This window comes from Stegodyphus dumicola, chromosome 10, assembly GCF_044657685.1.
Source record: "Stegodyphus dumicola isolate Sdum_Otavi_A_Nest chromosome 10, ASM4465768v1".
Lineage (NCBI taxonomy): Eukaryota > Metazoa > Arthropoda > Arachnida > Araneae > Eresidae > Stegodyphus > Stegodyphus dumicola.
In genome coordinates, this window is record NC_140777.1 from 179,745,025 (window position 1) to 179,769,465 (window position 24,441).

General features: G+C 35.4%; 1 protein-coding gene across 1 annotated transcript; it reads left to right on the forward strand.

Annotated features, from left to right (window-relative positions):
- Positions 1-1,236: 1,236 nt before the first annotated feature.
- Positions 1,237-12,612, forward strand: LOC146995221 (uncharacterized). The gene is made up of 2 exons (XM_085825941.1): positions 1,237-2,117; positions 11,283-12,612. The coding sequence occupies exons 1-2, from the start codon at positions 1,446-1,448 to the stop codon at positions 11,928-11,930; spliced, it is 1,320 nt and encodes a 439-aa protein (XP_085682067.1). The 5' UTR covers positions 1,237-1,445; the 3' UTR covers positions 11,931-12,612.
- The last annotated feature ends 11,829 nt before the right edge of the window (positions 12,613-24,441 follow it).

A 24,441-nucleotide genomic window follows, 5' to 3' on the forward strand; every position in this document is an offset into this window, starting at 1 on the left:
AGCAATAACTTATAAAAATTGCTGATTTTTATAGAACTTAGAACTAAAATGTTATTATACATAAATACTAATTTTTATTACGTAAAAAAATTGTTAAACTCCCGCAGTTATTTGGCCTAACAACTGAAACAATTGCCTTGCAGTTAATAAGATGTATATTTTTATTATTAAAACAAAGTGACTATTATAATTTGTTGAAAAGTTATGATGTCTATAGCTTGTCGAATAAAACAGGTTCCTTTTGGATTTGTTTCCTTGATGAAGAACTAAACTATTTAAAAGCAACAGCTACTGACAGGGGCTTTTCACCCAACATTATTAATCAAGCAGTTAAAAAATTCTCATCTTAGCACACCAAAAAGCACATTCTTGTTTTAGGAGATTATAAAAATTCTGTTGTCATTCCCTTCTTTCCATCAGTTAGCTATAAAACTGCACGTATTTTGCAGAAATTTAACTTTCGTTTATTCTCCCATCAATAAAATTCCGATAAAATTACAAGTTCCATACTCAAGGACGCCATTCCGGATATGAATTCCTGGAGTATTTACAGGATTCCTTTTCAGTGTGGTTTAATTTACATTGGCTAAACTAAGAGAGCCTTAAAATTTCGCGTTAAGGAACATGAGGCATATGTTAGAAAAAAGGAAACACAGAAGTCTTCTGTTGCCCAACATTGTTAACAACAATTAAACTTGTGCATGGCATAAGAAGTCTCTTTTTCTTATGTAAGCAATGTAGGAATATCTCGAAATATAAACTCAGTTTTAAACACACGCTTTCACTTTATAGTCATCTACATTTTAAGGATCAGATCAGACATTGCCTCAAGAGTTGTGCAAACGTTTTAGTTTCAGGGCCACTCGTATGCCAAGAACTTTTACTTTACACACACACACACACACATGCACGCACAAATTGATATTGAGAATACTTAGTTTTAAGATTAATCAATATTTTTTCCCGAAGGGAAAAAAGTCCAAAGTAAGACCGTCTACATTGCTAAATTATCACAAACGGATTTCCAAAACTCGCAGTGAATAAATTACCATTAAAATGCATTTTGCATTTTAAACACGAATTTCTTCTGCCTCTTAGCTGAAACTTGTGAAATTATAGCACTAAACAAAAAGCTGATAACGTTATCTTCTGTTTGCTTTCTCCAAGGTATGAAACAAAAAGCTGATAACACTATTTTCTGTTTGTTTTCGCCAAGGTATGAAACAAAATGTCTCCAAAGGCTTTAATGCTGCCAAATCTGCAAACGATTTCGGTTTCGAATGCAGGTTACCGTAAGAATAAAGATAAATCCGGGAAATCCCCTAAGTGTTTTTTATAAATACCATCGGCTGCCTTGCAAAAGAACTAGGGAACGAGTTGTTTATAGGTGAAATGTATCGTAGCCTAAATAGTCGTAGGAAATATTGGATCTTTTTAAAATAAATATGCCTGTTGATATTCTCAAAGACTTTGAATGGCATTTACTGGGATTTTACCGTAAAGTAATTAGTGAAGAATTTAATGTGAGAAAGAAAAGGAATGTTCCAATATTAAAACGTGCTCTCGAGAGAGGTGTACTAACTGTTGACAAGTGGAGAGCTGTTTCAGTTTATAATACCGCTGTTGAAAGGTGTGCCTATGTGTTTAATCATTCACCCCTGATTTCTAGCTTAGCTGGTCATCATTTGTTGCAGTTATTCAAAGAAGATCCTCTCAAAATTTACCAACCATTGCTTCGGGGAGAATTGAGGGTTTGCTGTCTGGGCGGTGGACCAGGTGCAGACGCTGTTGCTGTGAGTAGAATAGTAACTTCTGTTTATCAGACTGTTTGGCTTTATACTAGACAGCAATTGACGTTGCACATCACAGTTATTGATAATGATGAGAACTGGAAAATAACAACCCAAAATGTGATGCGGGTGCTAGAGCAAACGCCACAGTTTTTCGATGCCGAAAAGATGAGACTGAGTTTCCAGTTTCTGAAAGCTGACCTTACGCAACCGTTGAAAGACAATGCTTTGTTCGAAATTTGTCAAGCTGATGTCCTCACGATGTTTTACGTGATGTCATCTTTTTCCCAAATCACGACGAAATTTGCCAGGTATCGAATGATTCAGGTAAGTGAATACTTTCGAACGTGATTAAAATTTGCATACGAGGGAAAGCTAATTTTGTGGCGACCTGAAATAATACTTCGGTAACTGAATGAAAATATCACCAATGTAAAAACTAATATTAGGCAAAATAGCAACCTTTTGACTCAAAATTTATGCCAATCTATAGTTGCTTTTTTGCCTGATTTCTAATAACATCTCTTTAGTTATATTTACATAACTTTCATTACCAATATAGTATATATATGTCATAATAAAAGCAAAGGAAAAAACGGAGCACTGTAGATGCGTAGTTATCCTATATTGAAGAGGAAGTAATCTGATTGCGTCGTAAGCTAATGTGTTGACTTCGTAAATAAAACTTGGCAGTAGAAGCGATTTTAATTCCATTTTTATTTCCAATTGATATTTGTGGCCACAATCACTTGGCACTCTAGTCGTGCCTTTCCACAGAAGATTTACATTTTTGATATTGTTGGGATAGCAAGCCAGCGAAATTACATCTTAGCACAGTAGAGAGCAAAAGCTGAAGTGCGTAGTTATGAAAGATGGAAGCACGCGAAGAGAAAAGTTTTGGTTTACAATTCGGTGATTGGTCGTCACGAGGCATCTGGTATTAACGGTTACAAATCGCATGATTAATTTGAATGACGCAATGCAGATAAGTTATTACGATTTTAGAATAGAGAGGAAGAATTAATGTTTATAGTTATATTATAATTCTGATTCATACATTTTTATCTTACATATTTCCCCCCTTCAAAAAGAAAAAGGCGTAGCGACAGAGAAGCCTTTTTAAAGAGAAAGAGTTAAAGCACTAGCAAATTAAAAAAAATATAAATAAATAATAAAATTTTGATCCTGTAAAGTATAATTTATAAATATCAAAATTTTTTTAATAAATTTTTAACTATTTAACAAGAGTCCTATTGAATTTTTCAGCATTTCAGTCCAAAAGTCTTTTTGTTTGAGAGTTGAGAGTCATAATTATTCAGGGAATGTTCTTGTTATTACAGCATATCACAAAATAAACTTTTACATAATAATTACTTATAGTTAAATGTAATGCACATAAATATTTATGATACTTATTTCTATACTGATAAATTATAATTTAACATCATAAATAATAGGATTAAGATTTTCAGAATTTATGGTTTCACCTTTATCATCTTTCATTTACAATTCCTTTATTTTACCATACTGGAAGGCCTCGCAATACTTCTAAACAAACATATCCATCAATAGGGCTGTCCTCTTGAGCTAACCAGTGTGTTCTCTGCACTGGTGGCCCAGGGTGCCTAGGCAGTTACTTGAAAAGGCCTCCGTTCCTTGCATTAAGGTAACTGACCTTTGAGAACTGCACTAATACATTCCATAATAAAAAATTATAATAATAATCATAATAATAATATAAAAAATTTACATGCATTCATAAAATGAGAGCCTCCAAAATTATCTTGCATGAAGAGGGTAAAAGGAACAACTGTACAGAGGTAATTACAGGCCTCTGTTGAAAGAACCAGTACACCCTCATCATACTATACTTAACACACAATAACCCATAAATTTTAACATGCATTTACCATAATTTCATATTATTTATCTGTACTAATTTCACTTATTTTTAGCATCTTTATTTTTAGAATAATTATAAAATTCGTATTCAAAATTCTCAACAAAATTCCAAAAACATAAAAACTTATCTTAATATCCTTCCCTATGAATGATTTAAATAGCTTAAAATTAATTACTTAATTTGCTCACACATAATTATGAAAAATTAGAAAAATTAATGAACAAGAATTTCAGATTTTCTCAAAACAAATTGCAGAAATTTTAACCAAAGTTGAAATGAAAACTATAGATTCCGCAGCACATTAAATAATTTAGTTCCTGAGCTAGATTCACACGAATGTAATAATTTTTGAGCTGTTGAAAAAGCGGAAGTGCAAGTAATTTTCTGTCGCACATACTTGCAAACACTAACTCAGATCGAACTTGAACCCGCAGTAATGCTTAATTCCTAAACGGTAATTCACTGATGATTTCCTTTTCACTAAACATTCGAACTTCTCAATTTATCGAGAGATCACTCTCAATCTGTAAACACAACGCGTGATTATTTTTTTGAAGCACTTGCAAAACACCACAGCAGAAGAATGATCTGTTATTTTTTAAACACTGAAAAAAACAAACTTGATGATTCACTTCTTTCACTTTATCTTGGATTTATCACAAAACGATGATTTGAAGAGCTGAATTAAATTTTCCATTGAGGTTTCAGGCTGCAGGAAACTATCCTGTCGACTTAATTGTCATAATAAGAGCAAAGCCATCGTATTTTTTTTTTTATTATTATTTTACATCTTCCCCCCCCCCGTCAAAAAGAGAGGCCGGGATGAGAAAAGCATTAGTACAGGAGTGAAGCAAAAGTATGAGAAAAGACATGAAAACATTCCAGAACAGGAAAAGAAATTTGTTTTCTCATAGTGTATTAGAGGAGAGGCTTTAGCCCTCTATTTACGTGATTGTTTAGATAAAGACTGGAACAACATAAAGGATATTTTCGAGACATACTTCACAACATCGGAATCTGTTACTTTTAGTGATTTTGTGTCTTTAAAATACGAGAAATTTAATAATGTTGGTGTTTATTTTCGTAATAAGTTGAAATTAGGAGCCAGCTTGAAACTACCTGATTCCACAATGGTGGAAGCACTTACGGAAGGACTTCCTGAGTCTCAAAGAATGCTGTTAACAGTGCAAAACCTAGACACACCGAAAGACTGGATTACTCTTGCTAGGAAACTGTTTCCAGTTCAGATGCCGTTGGATGGTCTAGGAAATAATAATTATCAATTTGTTTCTCCAAGGCAAACTTTTCCGAGGTGCTATTATCCCAAACCAGTGCAAGCCACTCCTTATCAAAGTTTCTATAGTGTGAGACCTTTTAATTATCAACAAGTGCAATACCAACTTCTACAGTATGCGTATCGCTCAATTCGATATCCAAAATTACCTGTTAAGCCGGTAGGATGTATCCTCTACGTGGGAAAAAAGCTCCTGGATTTATTTATAACGCGCTTCTAAATTCAACAGTGGGTCAAGGACAGTGTGTGATCGTCTGATGCTTGTGCTTCTTCTTTTCCGGCGATTCTTAAGTACTTTCCCTTGTCTCCAAAGTTATGCGTTTTATCAAGTGCTTCTAAAGTTATTGATTTTAGTGTTCAAGATTTTGTGATTGGAATGCTAACACGTTCAAAAATGGAAAAAATGTCAACTGATAAGCAAGAATCCGTAGCTATTGTGGATACAGTGAAATTTTAATTCCCTATTTTTGATGGCACAAGTACAAATTTTCCAATAGACAAATATCTTCTATTGTTTGAAGAGAAAAGTTTTGGTTTACAATTCGGTGATTGGTCGTCACGAGGCATCTGGTATTAACGGTTACATAAGATCGCATGATTAATTTGAATGACGCAATGCAGATAAGTTATTACGATTTTAGAATAGAGAGGAAGAATTAATGTTTATAGTTATATTATAATTCTGATTCATACATTTTTATCTTACATATTTATATATATATAAAGCATTTACTTTCAACCTTCTCAAAAACCAGTTTTGATAGAGCATTTTAAATATAAAATTATGAAGAGTTTGTTTCTTAAATTTAATAATAGTTTCTGATTTTTCGTTCAAAAAATCCAAAATGAGTTCCTCTTAGGATGTCCTCCTTGAAGGCATCCCTCCTTTAGGCAGATAGCTCTCGAATGCTTTATAGCTCTCGAATGCTTGAATCTCTTCCCTAGTGATCAGCATTGCGTGCTTAATTATGTTTTGTATAAATTATGTGCATGTTCTAAGGTGATAAAACTAACTATGGAATTAATGTAGGTAAGTTTCTCTTTGTAATTATGTATCAGCATTATGTATTCAAGTGTTTGGAATCAGATATTAGTTTTACTGAGTATGGTGCTGTACTTTTCTGTTTATGTTCACTTTAAAGTACTCAAGTCTGTATTTATTCCTTCTCTGCATGTACTATGAAGGTCAGTTCGTACTTGGCTAGGATTTAGACTACATAGCATTACTTAATGATCAGTTTTATGTATTATGTTTATCAGTTTTATTTTTAGTTTTCATGTATTATGTATGCATTTTTAAGTGTTATGTATGCAGTCATTAGGGATCAGCTTTCTGTATTTCTGTACTCAGTATCATGTTAGTTTTTCACTTTAATATTCAGTTTTGTACTTATGTATGTATTATCCTGTCTGCAAGTACTACGAAAGAAAATGTAGGTGAATGGTTCAATTTGTAAAACAACTACAGTTTAAGTATGCGCAAAGAACTAAATTATGCAGGAATTTGTTATCTTAGTGATAACAGGTACCCATTCTTTTAAATGTTCTTACATAAGAGTTAGGCACATGGAAAGTAAACTGCGTTAAATTATGTTTGGGCGCTAGGATTTTTTTAATCATCTTTTAATCTCTCTCTTTATTTATTTTTTTTATATTTTTATTTATTTATTTTTTTTAAGTTTACTATGTGCAATAATTTAATAGGTTACAACTTTCCTCCATGCAGGACCAACGATTTCACAGAAGCCCCATAAAGATATGACAGTTGTGTCAGGATAAGCACCCGCATGTAGACATTTAGCAAGTCCAGAAAATCCACGGCAGTTAATTTTTCAGGCAGAGTCCTCCTATCTTTACTTTATCTAACACAAGTTTCTGTCTATTCTAACAGCGATTCTTAACAGTCTTTTGATTGCTTCTTTGCTTAATTTTAAGTAGTTCCTAACAGGATACTCTTTCCCCGTACAACAACATCCAAGCTTATATGTAGACTTTATGAGGCTCTTAGCCGTCTATTCGGCTGCGTTCCCGGAGCAGGATGGAGCAGAGAGTAGATGGTTTCTGCCAGGAAGATAACACACTGTGAGGCTAAGGCCAGGTCAGTGGTCTTCCTTGGTGGCGCTCACTCACTCACTCACTCATGCTTAGTGCGGAGTTGGTGAATCATGAGTGAATAAGGGCTTATGACTCTTGGCATAATGGAGAATCATAGCTCTTGGTGAATCATGGCAACTCCTCATGGAGTTGGTGAATCATGGCTTATGCCTCTTGAATCGTTGTTTGAGATTGGCGACGTGCTGGAAGGCATTTCTTAAGAACGTTATACTCGTGTTCTATCGATTCATTTATTACTATTTACGTGCTTTGCCCTAAGGCAGTACACGGAAGAGAGGGAGAACTTCGTTCAGAACATTCTAAGGGAAGCAGGCTCATATCAACGCGTTACACATGGGGAAAAACACGAAAACGCCTATGCAGCCAGCCCGTTCGTGGGATTCGATCTTCGGACCAACTATCAGTGTTCAGGGACATTACCACTCGGATTCTATCGATTTAGACCTGGGATCTCTACAGGATAATTGAAGAAACAAATATATTGATTTTCCAAAAGCTCAGTGACGACCGCTGTACAATGAAGGCAGTACTATCCATGAAAAGGAACTCAGGATATAGCATATCGGAAAAGAAAGCATCTCAGAAAAGAGTACCTCAGTACAACAGCTGTCACGAAGGACTACTTCTTGGAAGATCTTGATTTCTATGCAGCCAACAAGCATTATACCTGTCAAAATGAGAATTCAACCACATTCAAACCAATGCTTTTCGATGAAATCGGAAAGTTGCATGTTTCTTGCCCTTTTCAAATGTTCTGTCCAGATAAGCTTGTACCGTGATTAAATTATATCTATGCAGGAACGAGAAAAATGCGCAATGCCTCACCGGGATTCGAATGCGGACCTCCCGGATACGCGTCAAGCGTGCTTCCAGTTGCACCACGAAGGCATGCAGTAATACCTGGCATGCAGTAATAAGGGAAAAAATGCATTATAATCTCCCCTTTTTAAACGATGCTGGGGATTGGGGAAACCAGTCGCAAAATCCTGTTGGTTAATTATTGTCCAATAATTGTATTGGACGAATTATTGTCCACCACGTTTAGTTCGAGCTCCACTTGTAGACTATTGTTGGCGGTCTGTTGTTGAATTACCCAGTCTTTGTGATTCCGGTATTTCAGCAAGCGCCGTTTTCGATTTGTTGGCAATAATGGTAGCTACTGTAATAGTAACCGAATCACCATCGAGTATCCGAATGTCCAATAATGCATCGAATGTATTTTGAGATTTTTTTTCCATTAGAAACCTCTGAACGGTAAGATAGGCTTATCTGTCAACGGTAGCCTGTTATGACTACAGTTGATAGATAAGCCTAGCAATCAAAAGAGGAAAAAAGGTAAAAAGAAGATTTTATGTATTCATTGTATGAGCTGTTCCACAAAAACTGTTTAAAACCAATTTCCCCCTTTGTATAAAAAAGTACTTATACTAAATAAGAAAAACAGCTAAATAGTAAATAAACAGCTGTTTATATGGAGAAGCTAAGTTCCTTATCGGCAAATGAAAATCCAGTTTAAAAACTACTTGGGTAAAACTAAACTGATAATGAACTCGGTATCATATTTCTGAAATAATTTAAACCTTCAAGTTCAAGTTTTTTCCCTCGCCTACGGGACAAGATAGTAGCTGTCTGTTGCCATGGTAACTAGTGAATGATCACTTTTCGTTTTTTCTTTTTCACCCAGCAGGATAATCAGCCCACCTAGGAAAGATGCTTATCAGCCTGCTTAAGTTCTATGGATGATTATAATTATTTCTTATCGCCTTATATCATGGTCCCCGACATCTCCCTTTGCAGGTAAATTGTAAAGGGAATAAATAACTTTTTAAAGCGGGAATTGGGGGGGGCAACATGCTGGCTGTAATGTGTGCAAAACGATGATTCATATGAGGAATACTTCATGTTATCGAGTTTCTGTTACAGGGAATATAAATATGTACATAAATACAGGTATATACACATATTACTTTAAAAGTACATAAATTAATCCTAAGTATGTTGATTCGTGCATTACTAATAATATTACAAATATACAGATACCGAATTCTGTTACAGATATTAGAAATAATTACATGTATATATACGGCCACTCTTAATATAGATTAACTAGTTCAAATAAATATGTTGATGCAGACACTCCTAATATAAGTAAGTATACAGATACTCTTTTTGTTACAGACAGTATAAATTTGTATATAAATGCGTGTATTTACACAAAAATCGCTAAAATATGTAAATTAGTCAAAGCAATTATGTTGCAGCAGACACCCCTAGTGCAGCTATACAGATATTCAATATATTCACGTAGCATATAAATATAGATTTGAATGCAGTACGCATGTGTAAGTTGGGGAATATGTACTGATATGAACATCGTAAATATTGTGACACTTATGTAAGCTACACACAGATACATGTGCTCCAGTGTGGGAATTATAACACACAGATTGCCTTTACAAATAAGCCAGTAAATATGTATCATAGCACTGCATCATCGACATCTACATGCATGCTAATGTTGCTACTGTTAAATGCATGATGCAAATACGGAAGCACTAACACAGTAAGCTGCCAACTGATGAATTAACTTGGTAACGTAGGAAAACATGTACGAATTGAGAATATGTGCAAATACAGGTCTATGTAAATATCAGAAATTCGTATGGCAGTATGATATGCAGCTACCGCACTACAGCGGAAATTGTACCATGAGCCCATGGATTTTCCGAATTGTTGGAAATGAAGATCGAAATGTTGATGCATTCCCTCGAATATTTTTATGGCGTATAGATTTCTAAAAGTGCTTTTAGTCCATACGTAGTATTTTGTATTACCTATTTTCTGGAGGTGAAATCTGCGTCTGGGCAATCGAAGATGTAATCCGAGTTCCCAGCAGCCCCATATACATTGATCACTGTCACGAAGACCGAAGCAGTTCAAGTAACTCATGCAAGGGCCATGAGTACCTGTTAAGTAACTCAGTACCTGTCAGGTACCGAGTTAACTCTGCTGTTGCGCTGTTGAGCTTCATGCTGACTTTAAAAGCATATTTGAATATTCTTTTCCTGTTAAGTCCTTATTCCAGATAGTCTGCCACTGTTCCATGAGCTGACAGTTTGTTAAGGCCTTCATATGCGAGCTTAAATGAAAAGGATTCTACTATTCAAGTCTGAAGCTGCATGTTTTGCTATTTCGTCAGTTCTTTCATAACCGAAATTTTCGGCATATGCACGAACTCACAGGAGTTTCGATCTCATGTTCTCAAGTAGGAAGGGCAATAGTCTCTGAATCTCGTTTACTCTTTGTATTTTGCATCGTTGGTCCTGGATGGCCTGGAGGCTGATTCACTGTATATTATTAAGGGCTATTTTGTTTAGATGCAGAATTTTACAGCTGCTCGGTTTGAAAGCAACCAGCTGGGCTTAAAAGAATGTCGGGACTTACCCTTCGTGATCAGTCTGGATTGCATCGTTCATCAGTCTGGATTGCATTCGACAGAATCCCCTGCCTGTACCCTGCTCATATTTAGAGCTATCTGTATACAAAGCATAATCTTTCGGTAATACCCGTGGTTTAAGCTTGGACTCGAATGTAAAATTCCGCTAGGTGTCAGGGTGTTAACGTGTCGATGGACTCATACATTCTATGAGAGTAGGAAGAGTTCTACAGAGTTGTGTTTAAGTCTCTGTGTCCGAACTATTGCATATTGTCTTTTATCATGAGACGAAGTAGGAACGGCTCAGCCAGCACATTCAGGGCACTATTGGGGGACTTGCGGTATCCTAGACAGGCACTCAGTAAAAATGGTCGTTCCTCGTTTTAAATGGATTTATCACACGTGAGCCTCACATGGAAGCCCTATGAAATGCTGCTCTTTCTGCAACTACGAATACCAAATCTTTAGCATTTGCAAGGATATCTACCATTTAACTTGTGGTGTTCTGAGCATTGAATTGGATAATTTATGCAGACTTTGCTTGATGTAGGAAAGGTGTTGATACCAGGTAAGTCTATCGTCCATAATTATGCCTAGAAAAATAAAAATAAAAATAAAGACATATCTACTCTTATTTTTGAGGTGGTTTCGAGTTAACTGAATTTCATTATTTAATATTTCTGAATTTTGTTACTGAGATTTGCAATTAACATTGATGTCTTCTTTTTTCTTTTTTATGTCCAGAGAATCTTTGGCAGCATGAAAATCGGTGCTTTGCTTTTATTCATAGATGAGCCTTTATCTTCATATTACAAAGCTATGCAGGTCAGCGCTAACATGTCTCAAAATTTGAATCAAGTTTATGGGCCACATGAGCAAGAACTGCACATTATACCTTGGGATGCCATAAAAAGAAATATCGAACTTTACTCGAAGGATTTAGGTTTAAGTGTGTGTTCCTATTCTTGCATAAACACTGTAAGCGCTTGGTGCAAAGAATCTCAACCAGTTCCAGGTGGAAGTAAACCACTTCAAAGAAGCCTTAACAAAAGTTATGTAAACCAGAAAGAAAATAACAAGCAAGAAAAAGTAGCGATTCGTATGAGGCTTAGTTCAGAAAGACAAGACGTACAACAGGCGAGAAGGCAAAAAAGAGATATAACTGTAAATTTAAATGCTGCAAAGTTAAAAGCTTTCGATTGTAAAGTTCAAAAGCTGCTTCAAGATTACATGAACTTCAACGTTCAAAAAAGCAGACACAAGGCAGATTTAGGACTTTGCTTAGCAAAACCAAAAATTGAGCGCATATTTTTGTGGCTACCGTTGATAGATAAGCGCAGCAACAAAAAGAGGAAAAATCCAAAATTTCTACATTTGAAGAATTCTAGCTGAAGTATTTTGTACGAATGCAAAATAAAATGAGATATCATCATGCTCTTATATATGTAAAAAGAAGATTTTTAGGTATTCATTGTACGAGCTGTTCCACATAAACTGTTTAAAACCAATTTTTCCCCTTGTATAAAAAGGTACTTCTACTTACACTAAATAAGAAAAACAGCTAAATAGTAAATAGACAGCTGTTTGTATGGAGAAGCTAAGTTTCTTATTGGAAAATGAAAATCCAGTTTAAAAATTACTTGCGTAAAACTAAACTGATAATGAAATCGGTATCATATTTCTGAAACAATTTAATTCTTCAAGTTCTAGAAGCTTTAGTTCTAGAAGCTCTTTTAGAAAATCTGCGGGCTTAGTCTTTCATCAAATATTATTTGGTGCTTTTCATTGGTTGAAAAGATTTTTTAGAAAACCTTCTTTATAAAATTGTGGATAATATGTTTAAGATTTACATTATCGATATGCGTAGTAGTATTACGTGTAGGAAGAGTTTATATGTAAATAATATGTGCTTGAATGTCTAAATGCCGATTAATTGTCATGCATGCACGAAATAGAAAATATGATATAATACTAAATTTCATTAAACTAAGAATTAATAGTATATTCATATGCAATTTTCTACTTTATGTATTTTTAAATATTTATATAAATAAATATATAACTAGCTGTATAAGTCTGATTATCTGTTTAAATAATTCTTTCGCTTTCTGTAATTTATTTTATAGTTATTTTTTGTATCAGTTTTTGAAACAGTTTTTACTACTTTGACGAATATACCACCACGACGCCCAGTAGCTCTTAGTCTATGAAAACTATGCAAGATTAATTCAGTGCGATGAAGTATTACATTACAAAATCTGAAGAATTATCATTCGAACTTTTAATCTGTGAGATACATTTAATGTCGAGCAAGTTATTTTTATCCATATATACCCCCTCGGGGGTCGATTTTGAGTACTCTGCAAAATAGTGGCTAGGATCTGTACCTAGGCAGTTTCGGCCGCGGGGGTATGCAATTTATGAACTTGGCGGTTCCCGATGGCTCATGGGGTGGATCCTATATTCACGCTTCATGAGCCGGGAGGTGTAAGTCCTCATCCACCAGGGTACTGGTAGCCAAATAGCACCCGGGCCATTCAGCGTCCGGTCACTGCTGTCCTTGGTATTCCATGTAAAGCCTAAGGAAAGGGGCAATCCACGTAGTGCTGACAGGTAGCCAAAAAGAACGGCCGGTCATGGATCCAAGTTGCCATCTACCCACCCTACCGTGGTCTCGATCCCGCCGGGACGGTGGTTCTGGCTGGCCCGTGTTTAGCTGTAGTGAAATATAGGGAGCCTAAAGTAGTTGGTGTCTCGGGGATGTGAGTCCCTGGGCCCAGCTGGTGTTTCTATAGACGCCCGTAATGGGTGCGTTGGGCAATGTTTCATATTGGTCCCCAATATGTGATTCAGTTCACAGGTTGGGTATAACGTTACGTTACGTTATCCATATACAATCATCGCATCAACACCTTTTAGATTATGTGCCAGAGAATCCAGGAGATGCAATCATATTAACGCATGATCTTTGAAAACAAAATAGGTATTTTTTCTGAAATAAATTATAAATCTGTAAAAAACTGCGCTTACCACAACGACTATTTTACAGTGTTTGGTGTTGTTCCTTTTCTTTTACTGGATTGTTGGACGACTACAGGAGCTTCTAAAGAACCATTTAATTTTAAATAAGTTTTATTCAATTAATTATTTTGTTTATCTTCTGTCATATCCATGTCTTGCCAGAACGGTATTCCGGTTTGGCGTGATATGCAAAGTAGGGTAGAAGATACTATTTAAGCTGGTGTCTGAGTTACTTCAGGCAGAGCGTGTTATGCCGTTCGGCCACGTTGTTTCGCTGATTTAAGCTTGCTATTTTCCAGTCGTACAGATTTGTCTACATCGGTGGTGGGGCTAACAGCCAACTCGCGTTAATTATCTCTGTGCAGCTTCGGCTGATTGTTTAACTTAGTTTGAATTTCGGTTTGCAGCCAAAAGTATTGGCTCAGTTTGTAAGCACCAGAAAGTGTCGTCTGTAAATTCCTAATTGAGTTGAATAACAGGGTCTATCCCCCCTTCCTACGTCTTGTCATCATACAGTTTGACTTAACGAATAGAAGCTTCACATCTCAAGTAAAGGTCTTGCAAGCAAAGTGAGTTAATTTAGTTAGAATCTTACAAGCTGATTAAATGAAGATTTAGCATTAAACCAGTCGCTGCGGGAAAATCCCACACCGCAGTTATTTCACTGTTAAGGACTACTAAGTCTTGGTTTAGAAGTCAGCAGCACAATTGTCATGACATTGAAAAAGGGCTAACTGTTCCTAAATACGAAAGAGTCGTTCGGTCTGTTAGAAAATCTTCCAAAATTCAAAGGCATTCCTCTTCGTAAGCAAATCCCTAATATACTTCGTTCTATCCGAATAAATAAAATCAAATTTGGTTATTTCAATATAACACACAGGATACTTTTATACCTAAGGAGAGGCACGCCTTTGAGAACTATCTAGTGAATATTGGCTCCTATTCACGTTACACATATTGAAACCAATCATGCAGCTAGCCCGTTTGCTTTCGATAGAACCTGATTTTAATTCCTAGCATTAAGCAGTTTTAATCACTCGGCGGTGGATCTCGGATGAATAAATAAACGTACGTATTTGTTCTATTTGTCTATTCAGACAACATAATTATTCTCAGAAATACATTAATCCATTTACAGCATTTCAGTAGATTAATGCCTTAAGCATCTAGGATTACTGGATTTACTAATAATTAAAAGTGGAAAGACTTGAAAGAATTGTTAATCGTTACTTAGCTTTTTCGTTTTTCGTTTAAATTCAGTTTTAATTCAATTTAAATTATATTATAAAGAAAGGAATAAAAAGCGTTTGCATATATTATAAGGTATTTTCTCACTCCTTTCTGCATGCCTTCGTGGTGTAACGGTAGCACAGTCGGAGCGTATTCGAGAGGTACAGATTCGAGTCCCGGCGAGGTAATTACTAATTTTCCATGTCTTCTGCTTCAAAATAGCCTAATGACGCTATAGTGGCGCCAGAACTGAAAAGGTGGTGGATGATGATTCTTCACCGCTAGGATTTGGCGGTCCCAGTCGCCTATAAAAGGGGGTAGTTGATAATGTATTTTCTCCCTCCTTTCTGCATGCCTTCGTGGTGTAACGGTAGCACACTCGGAGCGTATTCCAGAGGTCCCGGTTCGAGTCCCGGCGAGGGCATTGCTAATTTTTCATGTCTTCTGCTCCAAAATATCTTATGGACTCTACAATATAAAACAGATTACTTTATGCACTCCATATGATATTATAAAGTTTGAAAAGGCAGATAAGGAAATCTAAGTTTCTGGCCTAAAAGATATATATCTTTAAAGCTAGACAAAGTTCTTGTTGAAGTGTTCAATGGCGTACACCGTGCACACAAAAGCTCTTACCAGAGTTTCGTTTTCAAACCTGTTGGTCGTAGACATATATTTTCAATAACAAAACTGTTCTAAATGATGAAAATGTTTGTGTTTTAGCATTTTTCAATTTAAAGAGAACCAATTTTCATAAAAATTACGAAATGTAACTTTTTTTTTAATTTTATTTATTTATTTATTTATTTATTTATTTATTTTGGTCCCTGTTCTTATTTTATGAAACTTTTATATTCATTATAAAGATAAGAGTATCTGTATAATGAATATAAGTCGGAGACACCTGGTGGCTAACATTGGTAAACAGGTACTATTTAGCGCCCTCTCACTATCTGTAGAGCTGGCGTCTTCCTTCAGGCCACGAGACATCTCTTTGGGAGTTCAGTTTAAATATTATTTGGTTGCACTGCCGAACAAGGGCTTTTGATTCAATTATATTTGGTGACTACGAGATTGATGATACTAACGTGGCATTTGAACAGCAATTATACATATTAAACATATATGTAATATATGCATCAACACTTATAACTACATAAGCACATACAAACATACAAATCACATTTTAGCGTATAAAACGCACAAAAAAAGGATTGAAATTACTAAAGCACTTCTATGAAATATTTATAAATACATAAATAAAGGGTAAGGCACATAAAACGAGTATAATCAGGTCAATTCAATATTATTATAGAACACGGTGCAGATGATAAGACATAATATTTGCAAAATAATGCTAGAGGTAATTCATACGGGTATAGGTAGATTGAACTATCATATAGGAACACGTAATACTATGACTTAGATGGAGAAGATGCCGTATGATGCAGATATTATGGATACGTATCTACAAATACGCTTATCAGATACGCTTATCTACACATAGCATAGAATTGATGTACTACAGCAGATAGTCAGATTATAGTCCGGATAAATATTAATTGCACAGCAGGAAAGTAGAACTGTAGTTGCTACACACTGGCAAGAATCCTTTGCTCTAAAGTTCTCAGAATACTGATTACGTTGCATAATCGTTGCCGTAGAATCTAATCCTAATCGTAATCATAGATCAGAATCGTTTCCGTCAGACGTTTGAGGGTATACGTAACACTTGTATGCGTTGAAATCAGTTGTGGGCAATCTCGTTTATAGTGAGGCAGTCAGCGGGCAGTGTTGTGAAGAAAAAAAAAAAAGAAAAAGTAGTTTTATATACATTTATCCTTACCGTAGAATTACAGAGAAGGAGCACTGAACAATTGGTGCCGGACAGCTAAATTAAAACTCATATTATATCTGAATTTAGAGACTGGTGGTTGCAGTTAAACTAAATCCCTCATATTATCAACTCTGTAAAGTAAATTTTATTACGTCATCAAAGCTCAAACTCTTTAGCTTAAATCTAACACGATAGTAAGATAATTATAGTTTTAATGTGTTTTGTCATAAAATCAGAAAGGATTATTTTTCAACAAAATGCGAAAATGAAATTCACTATCAAATTCTACAAATATTACCTCTCATTAAAAAAGGGCTATATCCGGGTATCCTAAAAACACGTAAATCTCAGCGCAATAATGCCTAAACTACAGAGATAGCCACAAACTACTGTTGTTAAAGTGCTGCAATACAAATACATAACATATCAAAACATCAGGGAAAGATTAATCCATACAAGTCAGAATTCAATTACCAGTTCTAATAAAATTAATAATCCGATCGTACAGTTCAAATACACGAAAATTAATTTCCATTTACCCTACCGCAATAAATTACCAAAGTTCGTTTTGGAACAATCCCTGCTTTCCTTAAGAATCACAAGAGAAACACGAATAGACTACTAAACTGAATATAAACAAAAATTTACCACTAAAACGCAATTTATTAATCACCGATAAACATATATTATAGAGTCATTAGGTATTTTTTTAAAGCAAGAGAGATTGAAAAATTAGCAGCGTCTTTGCCGGGAATCAAACCGCGGACCCTTCAATTAGGCACTGAGGGTGCTAAACACTACACCACGAAGGCATGTTAAGAAGGCGGGAGAAATACCTTACAATATTAAGAATAACTGGGATTACTGCATCCAGTTCTCCACATGAACGTTTTTTTAAAAACATTTTTCTCACAAACTAAATACTCAAATCCAAAAACTGAAATTGCGGGACATAACAAATTTAACTCCCAAGTAACACAAAAAACAGTTCAGCTTCCAACATTTAGCAATTTGTTATTAACTTAGTCCGAACTTTCCTTTCCTTTTTTTCAAGTTAAATTTGTGTAAATGTTTCCCCGTTGTGTTTCTAATTTTATATGCAGGGCTGCTAAGCAAAATCATTTTTAATTTAGCTTTAAAGAAGGATTATAAGTGGATCACCCGCTGCACAGCATTAAAAGAATCAGAGACAGCGAACTTACGAGGCCCAAGTACAGAACGGTAATTTGCTTGACATCAGAGGGGCTTTGGGCGACCTTTGGTGGCCAGATATGCTCATCTCATTGGGCTGCAAGTTAGTAATGATGTTTTTTCCAATAACCAGCAGCTATCTGTCACGGGTAACATTAAGAGTCAGCACAAATGGAGGCATTCGCACAAGAGACACAGACAAAATCTTCTCACGAATCCTGCTCTAGTTCAACATTGTGGAACGTCGTAGTAGAGGGAGCACGTAATCTACTGAATAGTCTCAGTTGGGATATACATGCACAAGCATACACAGACGATACCTTGATAATAATAGGGGCGACTGACAGAATATAAGAGATCAGGGCAAATCAAGCCCTAGACTGTCTTGCAAACTGGAGCTCTCGAGCACTCAGTCAAGATAAGCAAAACGTAAAAATATTTTAGCATTATTCCAGATGTTAAATTCAATTGGATTTCGCACGTAGAATATCTGAAAAATAAATCATATTGACATGCGACATGCGACGGAGGACGTGGGCACCACCCCTCTACCAATACGGTTAATCGGTATAGCACCACGTCCACCTTTATCTAAAATCATATTGACAGTACAACAGTCTCCTCCGCATGACTAAGAAAAAACTGATGCATCTCCTCAGCACTTCTAAAAATGTGGTATCACACGCTGACAGAGCCAAAAGTCTGCCATGGAGCATCAGCTTAGTGTACAACGTTAAATGCACATGAAGTCAGAGAAACTTTCAGCTTACAAAGGCGGAATGTCCTCTTAAATTAATCAGAGCATACAGAACTTCACCGACAAATGCAACACTCTATCTTGCAGGCCTCAAACCACTATATTTGATAGCTCAGAAAAGGGTCATGGTGGCAATTGATTTCTTATTAAGAGTAGACGTTATTACAGGCTATGCTACTAATCTGAACACTGACTATGAGGGGAGAGTGCCATCGGCAAAAATCCATCCTGAAAGATATAGTTATGAAGCCTTTATGAGTGACATAGCAGAAGGGAGAGCAGAACTTAAGATATATACCAGTAAATCAAAATCTAAGGGCGGTATAGTCAGTGTCTTCTGCACGAAAATGGAGAATAACTATATTTTCAATGGTCAAGTAGACTAAGGAAGCGTCTTTCAGACAGAATTATTGGAAAGTTTCAAAGAGGGTTCTCAGCAAAAACATTAGACTAGTTATACGTACAGACAGCATAAGTAGTACTGAAGCTGTTAAGTGGTGGTACCTATAATAGTGGACTGGTATATGCTTTTAGCAGATTTCCCTTTAATAGCGATGGGCTTACCTGTATCCCCCTGCAATGTATCAAAATCCACGCAGGACATAAGGAAAAGGCGTATATGTTGAAAAGGTAAGGCAATGGGATACAGAGTAGGCAGTACAGTCCGGGTATGGAATTCATGACTATTTTCCACTAGTCTCGTCAACTTTAAAACCAGAAAGCTCTATGCTGATCCAACTGTACACTGCCCTAATTTACAGCGGCCTATCTACAAAAGTTAGGCCTTGAAGATTCAGACCAGCGCTCTCTTGTGGTAAATTAGACTCTGTGAGCCATTACTTACATGAAAGCACTGAAACACAGGACATGAATCTCTCAAAAGCCTCTGAAAATAATCTACAGACCTGGATGCCAAAGTTGATAATATTTAGGGCCTACACACATCATATTACTCCTAACTCAGAACTGTCTTTTGCGAAGTACATTAATCAGTCTTACGTTTTATTTAATCTGTAACTCACATATTTTCTTCACGTTGTCTAAACCGTTATTTTCTAAATATCAATCCGAGAGCTATGTAAATACTTCAGTGGATTATTATTTTCATACACGTATTGCACGTACGTATATTGTTAAAAGTTCCTATAATATCTGGACCAAATAAGACGCGCAATCCTATGAAACTGATATAAAAAATCCTATAATTTATGCAGTACAACTTTTAAGCTTAATATACTCTTCACATGTAGCAAACAGGTTTTCAATGTATATCCTTCAAAGGACTTGCATGCCCATGTAACTTAACAACAATTATTTAAATTATGTTGCTTGTCCTTCTGGATCTTGGACGTGGTGCACGGATAGTAGATTTTCTCTTCCAGGGGACACGTAATAAGAGCTTAAGAATAATATCAAGCCTGGTGTCCTCATGGGGGTGGTGCAGAGTACAGAGAGAGACGCTCCTGCTGTACTATATGCTACACACGGCTCCGAGAGCTGGGACTAGTTAGTTATTAATAAGCTGTAGTATTTGCCGATTCAAAGATTGTTAGCTGAATTACCATTCAAAGTTTACTCTGTGAGTGACTCTGATTTTGGGGACTGACGATATTTCTCGTGCGTTCAGGAGAAACTGCATAATATCCGCGTTCTCTTTCAGGTATTTCCAACTAGTAGTGTTGTGTGCAATGAATTTTTATAATAAATTTTCAATTTCTTTCTGCTTATCTGGAGGGAAAATTTAACGAGGTATCAGTTCGCAACTATCATATCAATATGATTATGATGCGAAGGGCAATAATATGTAATATGTGCCACATATATGCAGTGTGAAATGATGATGTGCACTTTTATACTATAATTTTTCAAGAATTATGCTGTGTATTTTAGCATATACAGTATTAATCAGATGAAAAGTTTAGTCTTAGTTGTTGCTAATAATATGCAGTATATTAATATTACATCAATATGAATGGGATAATTGTAATTCTTAGTGTAAATGCGTCAGTGCGTGATATGTACTTATATATGCAATCGGAAATGATAAAGGCATCTAGTAATACTGTAATAGTGGTGTACTGTAATACCGTAATAGTGATTATGTTGATTATACATATTGTAGCACACACAATATAACACGAATAAAAAAAAAAGTCTACTAGCACATATTACAAACAATATGCAGTATATTAATACTACATCAGAATGAATGCAACAATTGTCATTTATAGAGGAAATATAATAGGACGTAATTTGCGCACATATAAGTAATGTAAATTGATAACGTGCATTGTTATCTCATAATACAAAAAGAGAATTACAGAAAACTGAATAGTAGCATGACAAATGCATTAGTAAATGTTATGAAGTGTCACTCGAGCCTCAGCCGTAGTTGGAAATTACTTAAATACTCTCGCTGGCAGGTTCATAAAAGGCGTTAGCTTCAACTGCAAGGCAGACTGCTCTGTCGGTGTCTTAACTGCAGTACTCTTCGTAGAGGCATCGTTCATTACAAAGTAGAAATGAAAAATAATATTTTGCTTTTAAAGCGAGTACGAAACTGAGAGAAAAATGTCTTCTGACTGTTCGCGAATGATTACGTGGCTAAGAGTTATAGTGAAATTCGCCATATTAATGCCAAAGCGCCAAACGATGCTCATGCGAAACCTCGGGAAAATTGACAAAGAGAAGATATTGGAACCAAAAGTGTCGTTACTTTCTATTACGTTGTCTGTCTTATTTTTGGAATGAAAGATGAAAGTAAATTCGCTTTTAATTTCATCAGATCTGATTAGGTCAATGAAACCTAAGTTAAACAATTCATAAGTGTAAATCTTAGCTTACAGATTTCCACAATGCTTTATTGATTGAAGTGTTATAAGGTATTTCTCCCACATCCCTAGCGTGCCTTCGTGGTGTAACCGTAGCACGCTGGGCCGGTATTCCAGAGGTCCGTGGTTCGATTCCCGACGAAGGGGGTTGCATATTTTTCATCTTTTCTGCTTCCAATTAATCTAATGACTCTACAGTGTTTTACAAATACCCTGGGTTATAAGCGTTATTTAGAAATCAAGTGAAAGGATTAATTTTGAAATAACGCAAATCAAAGAGTATTATAAGCAGTTAGCATTTTTAGGATAGTAAGGAAAAATAACCAAATTAAGAACGGAACGTAGCAGGCTACTGAAATTTAAAAAAGTATTTTGCAAGACCAAATTTTTATCTCACGTATAGATAACTAGTGTATGTATGTTTCTGACGTAAATTAATACAAATATCTTATAAAAAGATAAATAAAAATTTTCCAAGCTGTAGTGGCATTAGGTTATTTCGAAATAAGAGACACGAAAAATGAGCAATGCTCTCTCTGGGACTCGAACCACAGACCTCTCGCATACATGCTGAACGTGTTGATCATTACACCACGAAGGCATGCTAGAAAGGCGGGAGAATACCTAAAGTATACTGCATTTATTCCTCTAAAAAGTGAGCAGGATTTGAAATTTAAAATTTAAAAAAATTATAATTTACATATTGTTTTGCTGAAATAAGTTAATAAATTTCTGCTATTTAGGTAAACTTATATAAAGTGAATATCTGCTTAAAACGCTACATGCGATGCTGATTGTCTCCTTTTGAACAATTCGGCATTTAAGTAAATTGAGCAATTATTTACTTAAATGTCGAGCGGAATCCTTAGCGCGAATGAAAGCAAAGCGAGATATTCAGCTGTTCTTAAATTCTTTGCCATCGCGCTTAGTTTACTATACATTACTGCAAGTCTTTTATAACACAGCAAACACTACGTAAAACAGTATTTTCAATTAGCAATCGTGTGTAGTAATGCAGCTGTTCATCCAACAAGCAGATTAAAGTCATACCACTTGAGAAAAGTATTAGGTTGATCGGAAATTAATGCAGGATTTTGGCTTCTAAAATTAAAATGCATAGGGGAACACTAAAATTGATTCGCAAATTATTATAATTTGGATACGTTGGTTCTTTTGTTTTCAACTCCACTGAATTAACGTTTTGTTAATTTTATTCAGAGGTAAATGATATCGTAGGGTATTCGAGTCCCAGCGAGGAGGGAGGCACGTTCTCCGCATCAAGTTAATATATGTTTCTCCAGTGTGGGCATGCTCTGAAGCTAATTTGAAGATATTTTCTGTATACGTAAGTGCTATCTATACATATAAGTGCCAAAGGGGATTGAAGAAGTTCCGAAGCGGAAATTGCAATCGCAAGATAGGGCCTAGAAGTTGGAAACTGAGAGAGGGGCAAACAAAGGACTAAAAAGGCCGATAGAATCGAGTCCATATATCAGACATAAAGAAATAATGGATAAGCTTTATTGTGCATAGCGACAGCAATAGATCGTTTGAAATGAAATGGAAATGTTTTCATGCTGGCGTTTTTGTTGCACGTAAACTCACAGCTGAAAACATTCAGGAAGTAGTATCAATTCACACTTCTCCGCTCGTAAAAAATGACTGTATCCTTTCTTCAGGTGCTTGTGACTGAAGCTAAAAAAATAATTCTGTATGCTAATGTACTCGAAAGCGGTAATGGCTGAGAGCAAAAAAATCAGGTTTCACACAAAAACAAGGACTACCTCCAAAGCAGTTTTGCTGGGCATGTGCAATGAGATGCGGAAAAACGGTTTATTTTGGATTACCAGAAAACGATCAAACTATTAATGCAGACGCCAACTGCGGTCCTAAATAGTTTGAAATTGTCTTTAACAATCAATGACCTGCCTTGATCAACAGATGAGAAGCAATTTATCCAGAAATACACAGTAAATCGCATTCTGCAAGTGAGCCAACAAAGACTTAATAATAAGAAATTTTTATTAATCCGGCGAAGGATTTCAGATATTGCTCCCTCCAATATTTACATGTAAAAATTGTCTAATAATGCGAGAACCGAAAGAATATAGTATTTAACATCTGATCTGATAAAAAGCGCTCTGTAGAATATCCATAACTGTTGTCACTCATCATTAGCTAAGAAAAGAATTATTTAAGAACGTGCAGTATTATGTGTTGCCAGTGAAGAAAAAAGTATGAAGGCTTTACGGAACAACGTTTAATTCCTTATATATTTTCACCATAAATTCTGCTAAAAATATATTTTCTGCTAAATATATTTAGAATCAAACTCAGAAAGAAAAAAATATAATATTTAGTATTATTATTATCTACTGACTACTTTTAAATAATGAAACGCTTTTAAATCTCTCGAATCCACGGACTTTTGCTTTCAACATAAATATCATGTGAAGTTTCAAATATTCATCAAAAGGGAAAGAAAAGGACTTTGGCAGCCGACACGTGCAGAAGCCTGATACACAATATAAAAACAATCGACTTTTCAAGAGTTCTTTTCTTATTGATGTCTTTCGAGACGTTTTCAAATCTCACTTCATCCTTCAAACGGCGCTTCAGTTCTTTTTCTCTTTAAACCTCTAGCTAACTCTTGAAAGTCGTGTTGTAAATAGTCGTGTTGTCATTTTGTAAATACCGTTAGAATTACAACAGTGCAAGCTTGGATATAATCGATCCAATTTTACATTTTTCGTTGAATATTTAAACAATTCACCTCTCTCTTAGTGACAATATTTTTTCTTTGAGGAATAATGCCTTATTTGTGAAACCAAAGCAAGGAAAAATAAAACTGAAACTTTATAAAGCAATAAAACTGAAGTTCTATGTTTTTCTCTTTGATGGAAATGCAGGAAAGAAAATATAAATGAGATTTTCTAAAAAACTTTTGTTATGCGCAAGAAACATTAACTCATGTTTCTTTGAAATACGTTTCCTGTAATTTTAATTTCTAGTAAATGTTTACTTATATAGTATGAA

Coding starts and splice junctions, on each gene's coding strand:
- LOC146995221 (XM_085825941.1), top strand. CDS start 1,446: ATGCCTGTTGATATTCTCAAAGACTTTGAATGGCATTTACTGGGATTT. Junction 2,118..11,282: donor CCAGGTATCGAATGATTCAG/GTAAGTGAATAC, acceptor TTTTATGTCCAG/AGAATCTTTGGCAGCATGAA.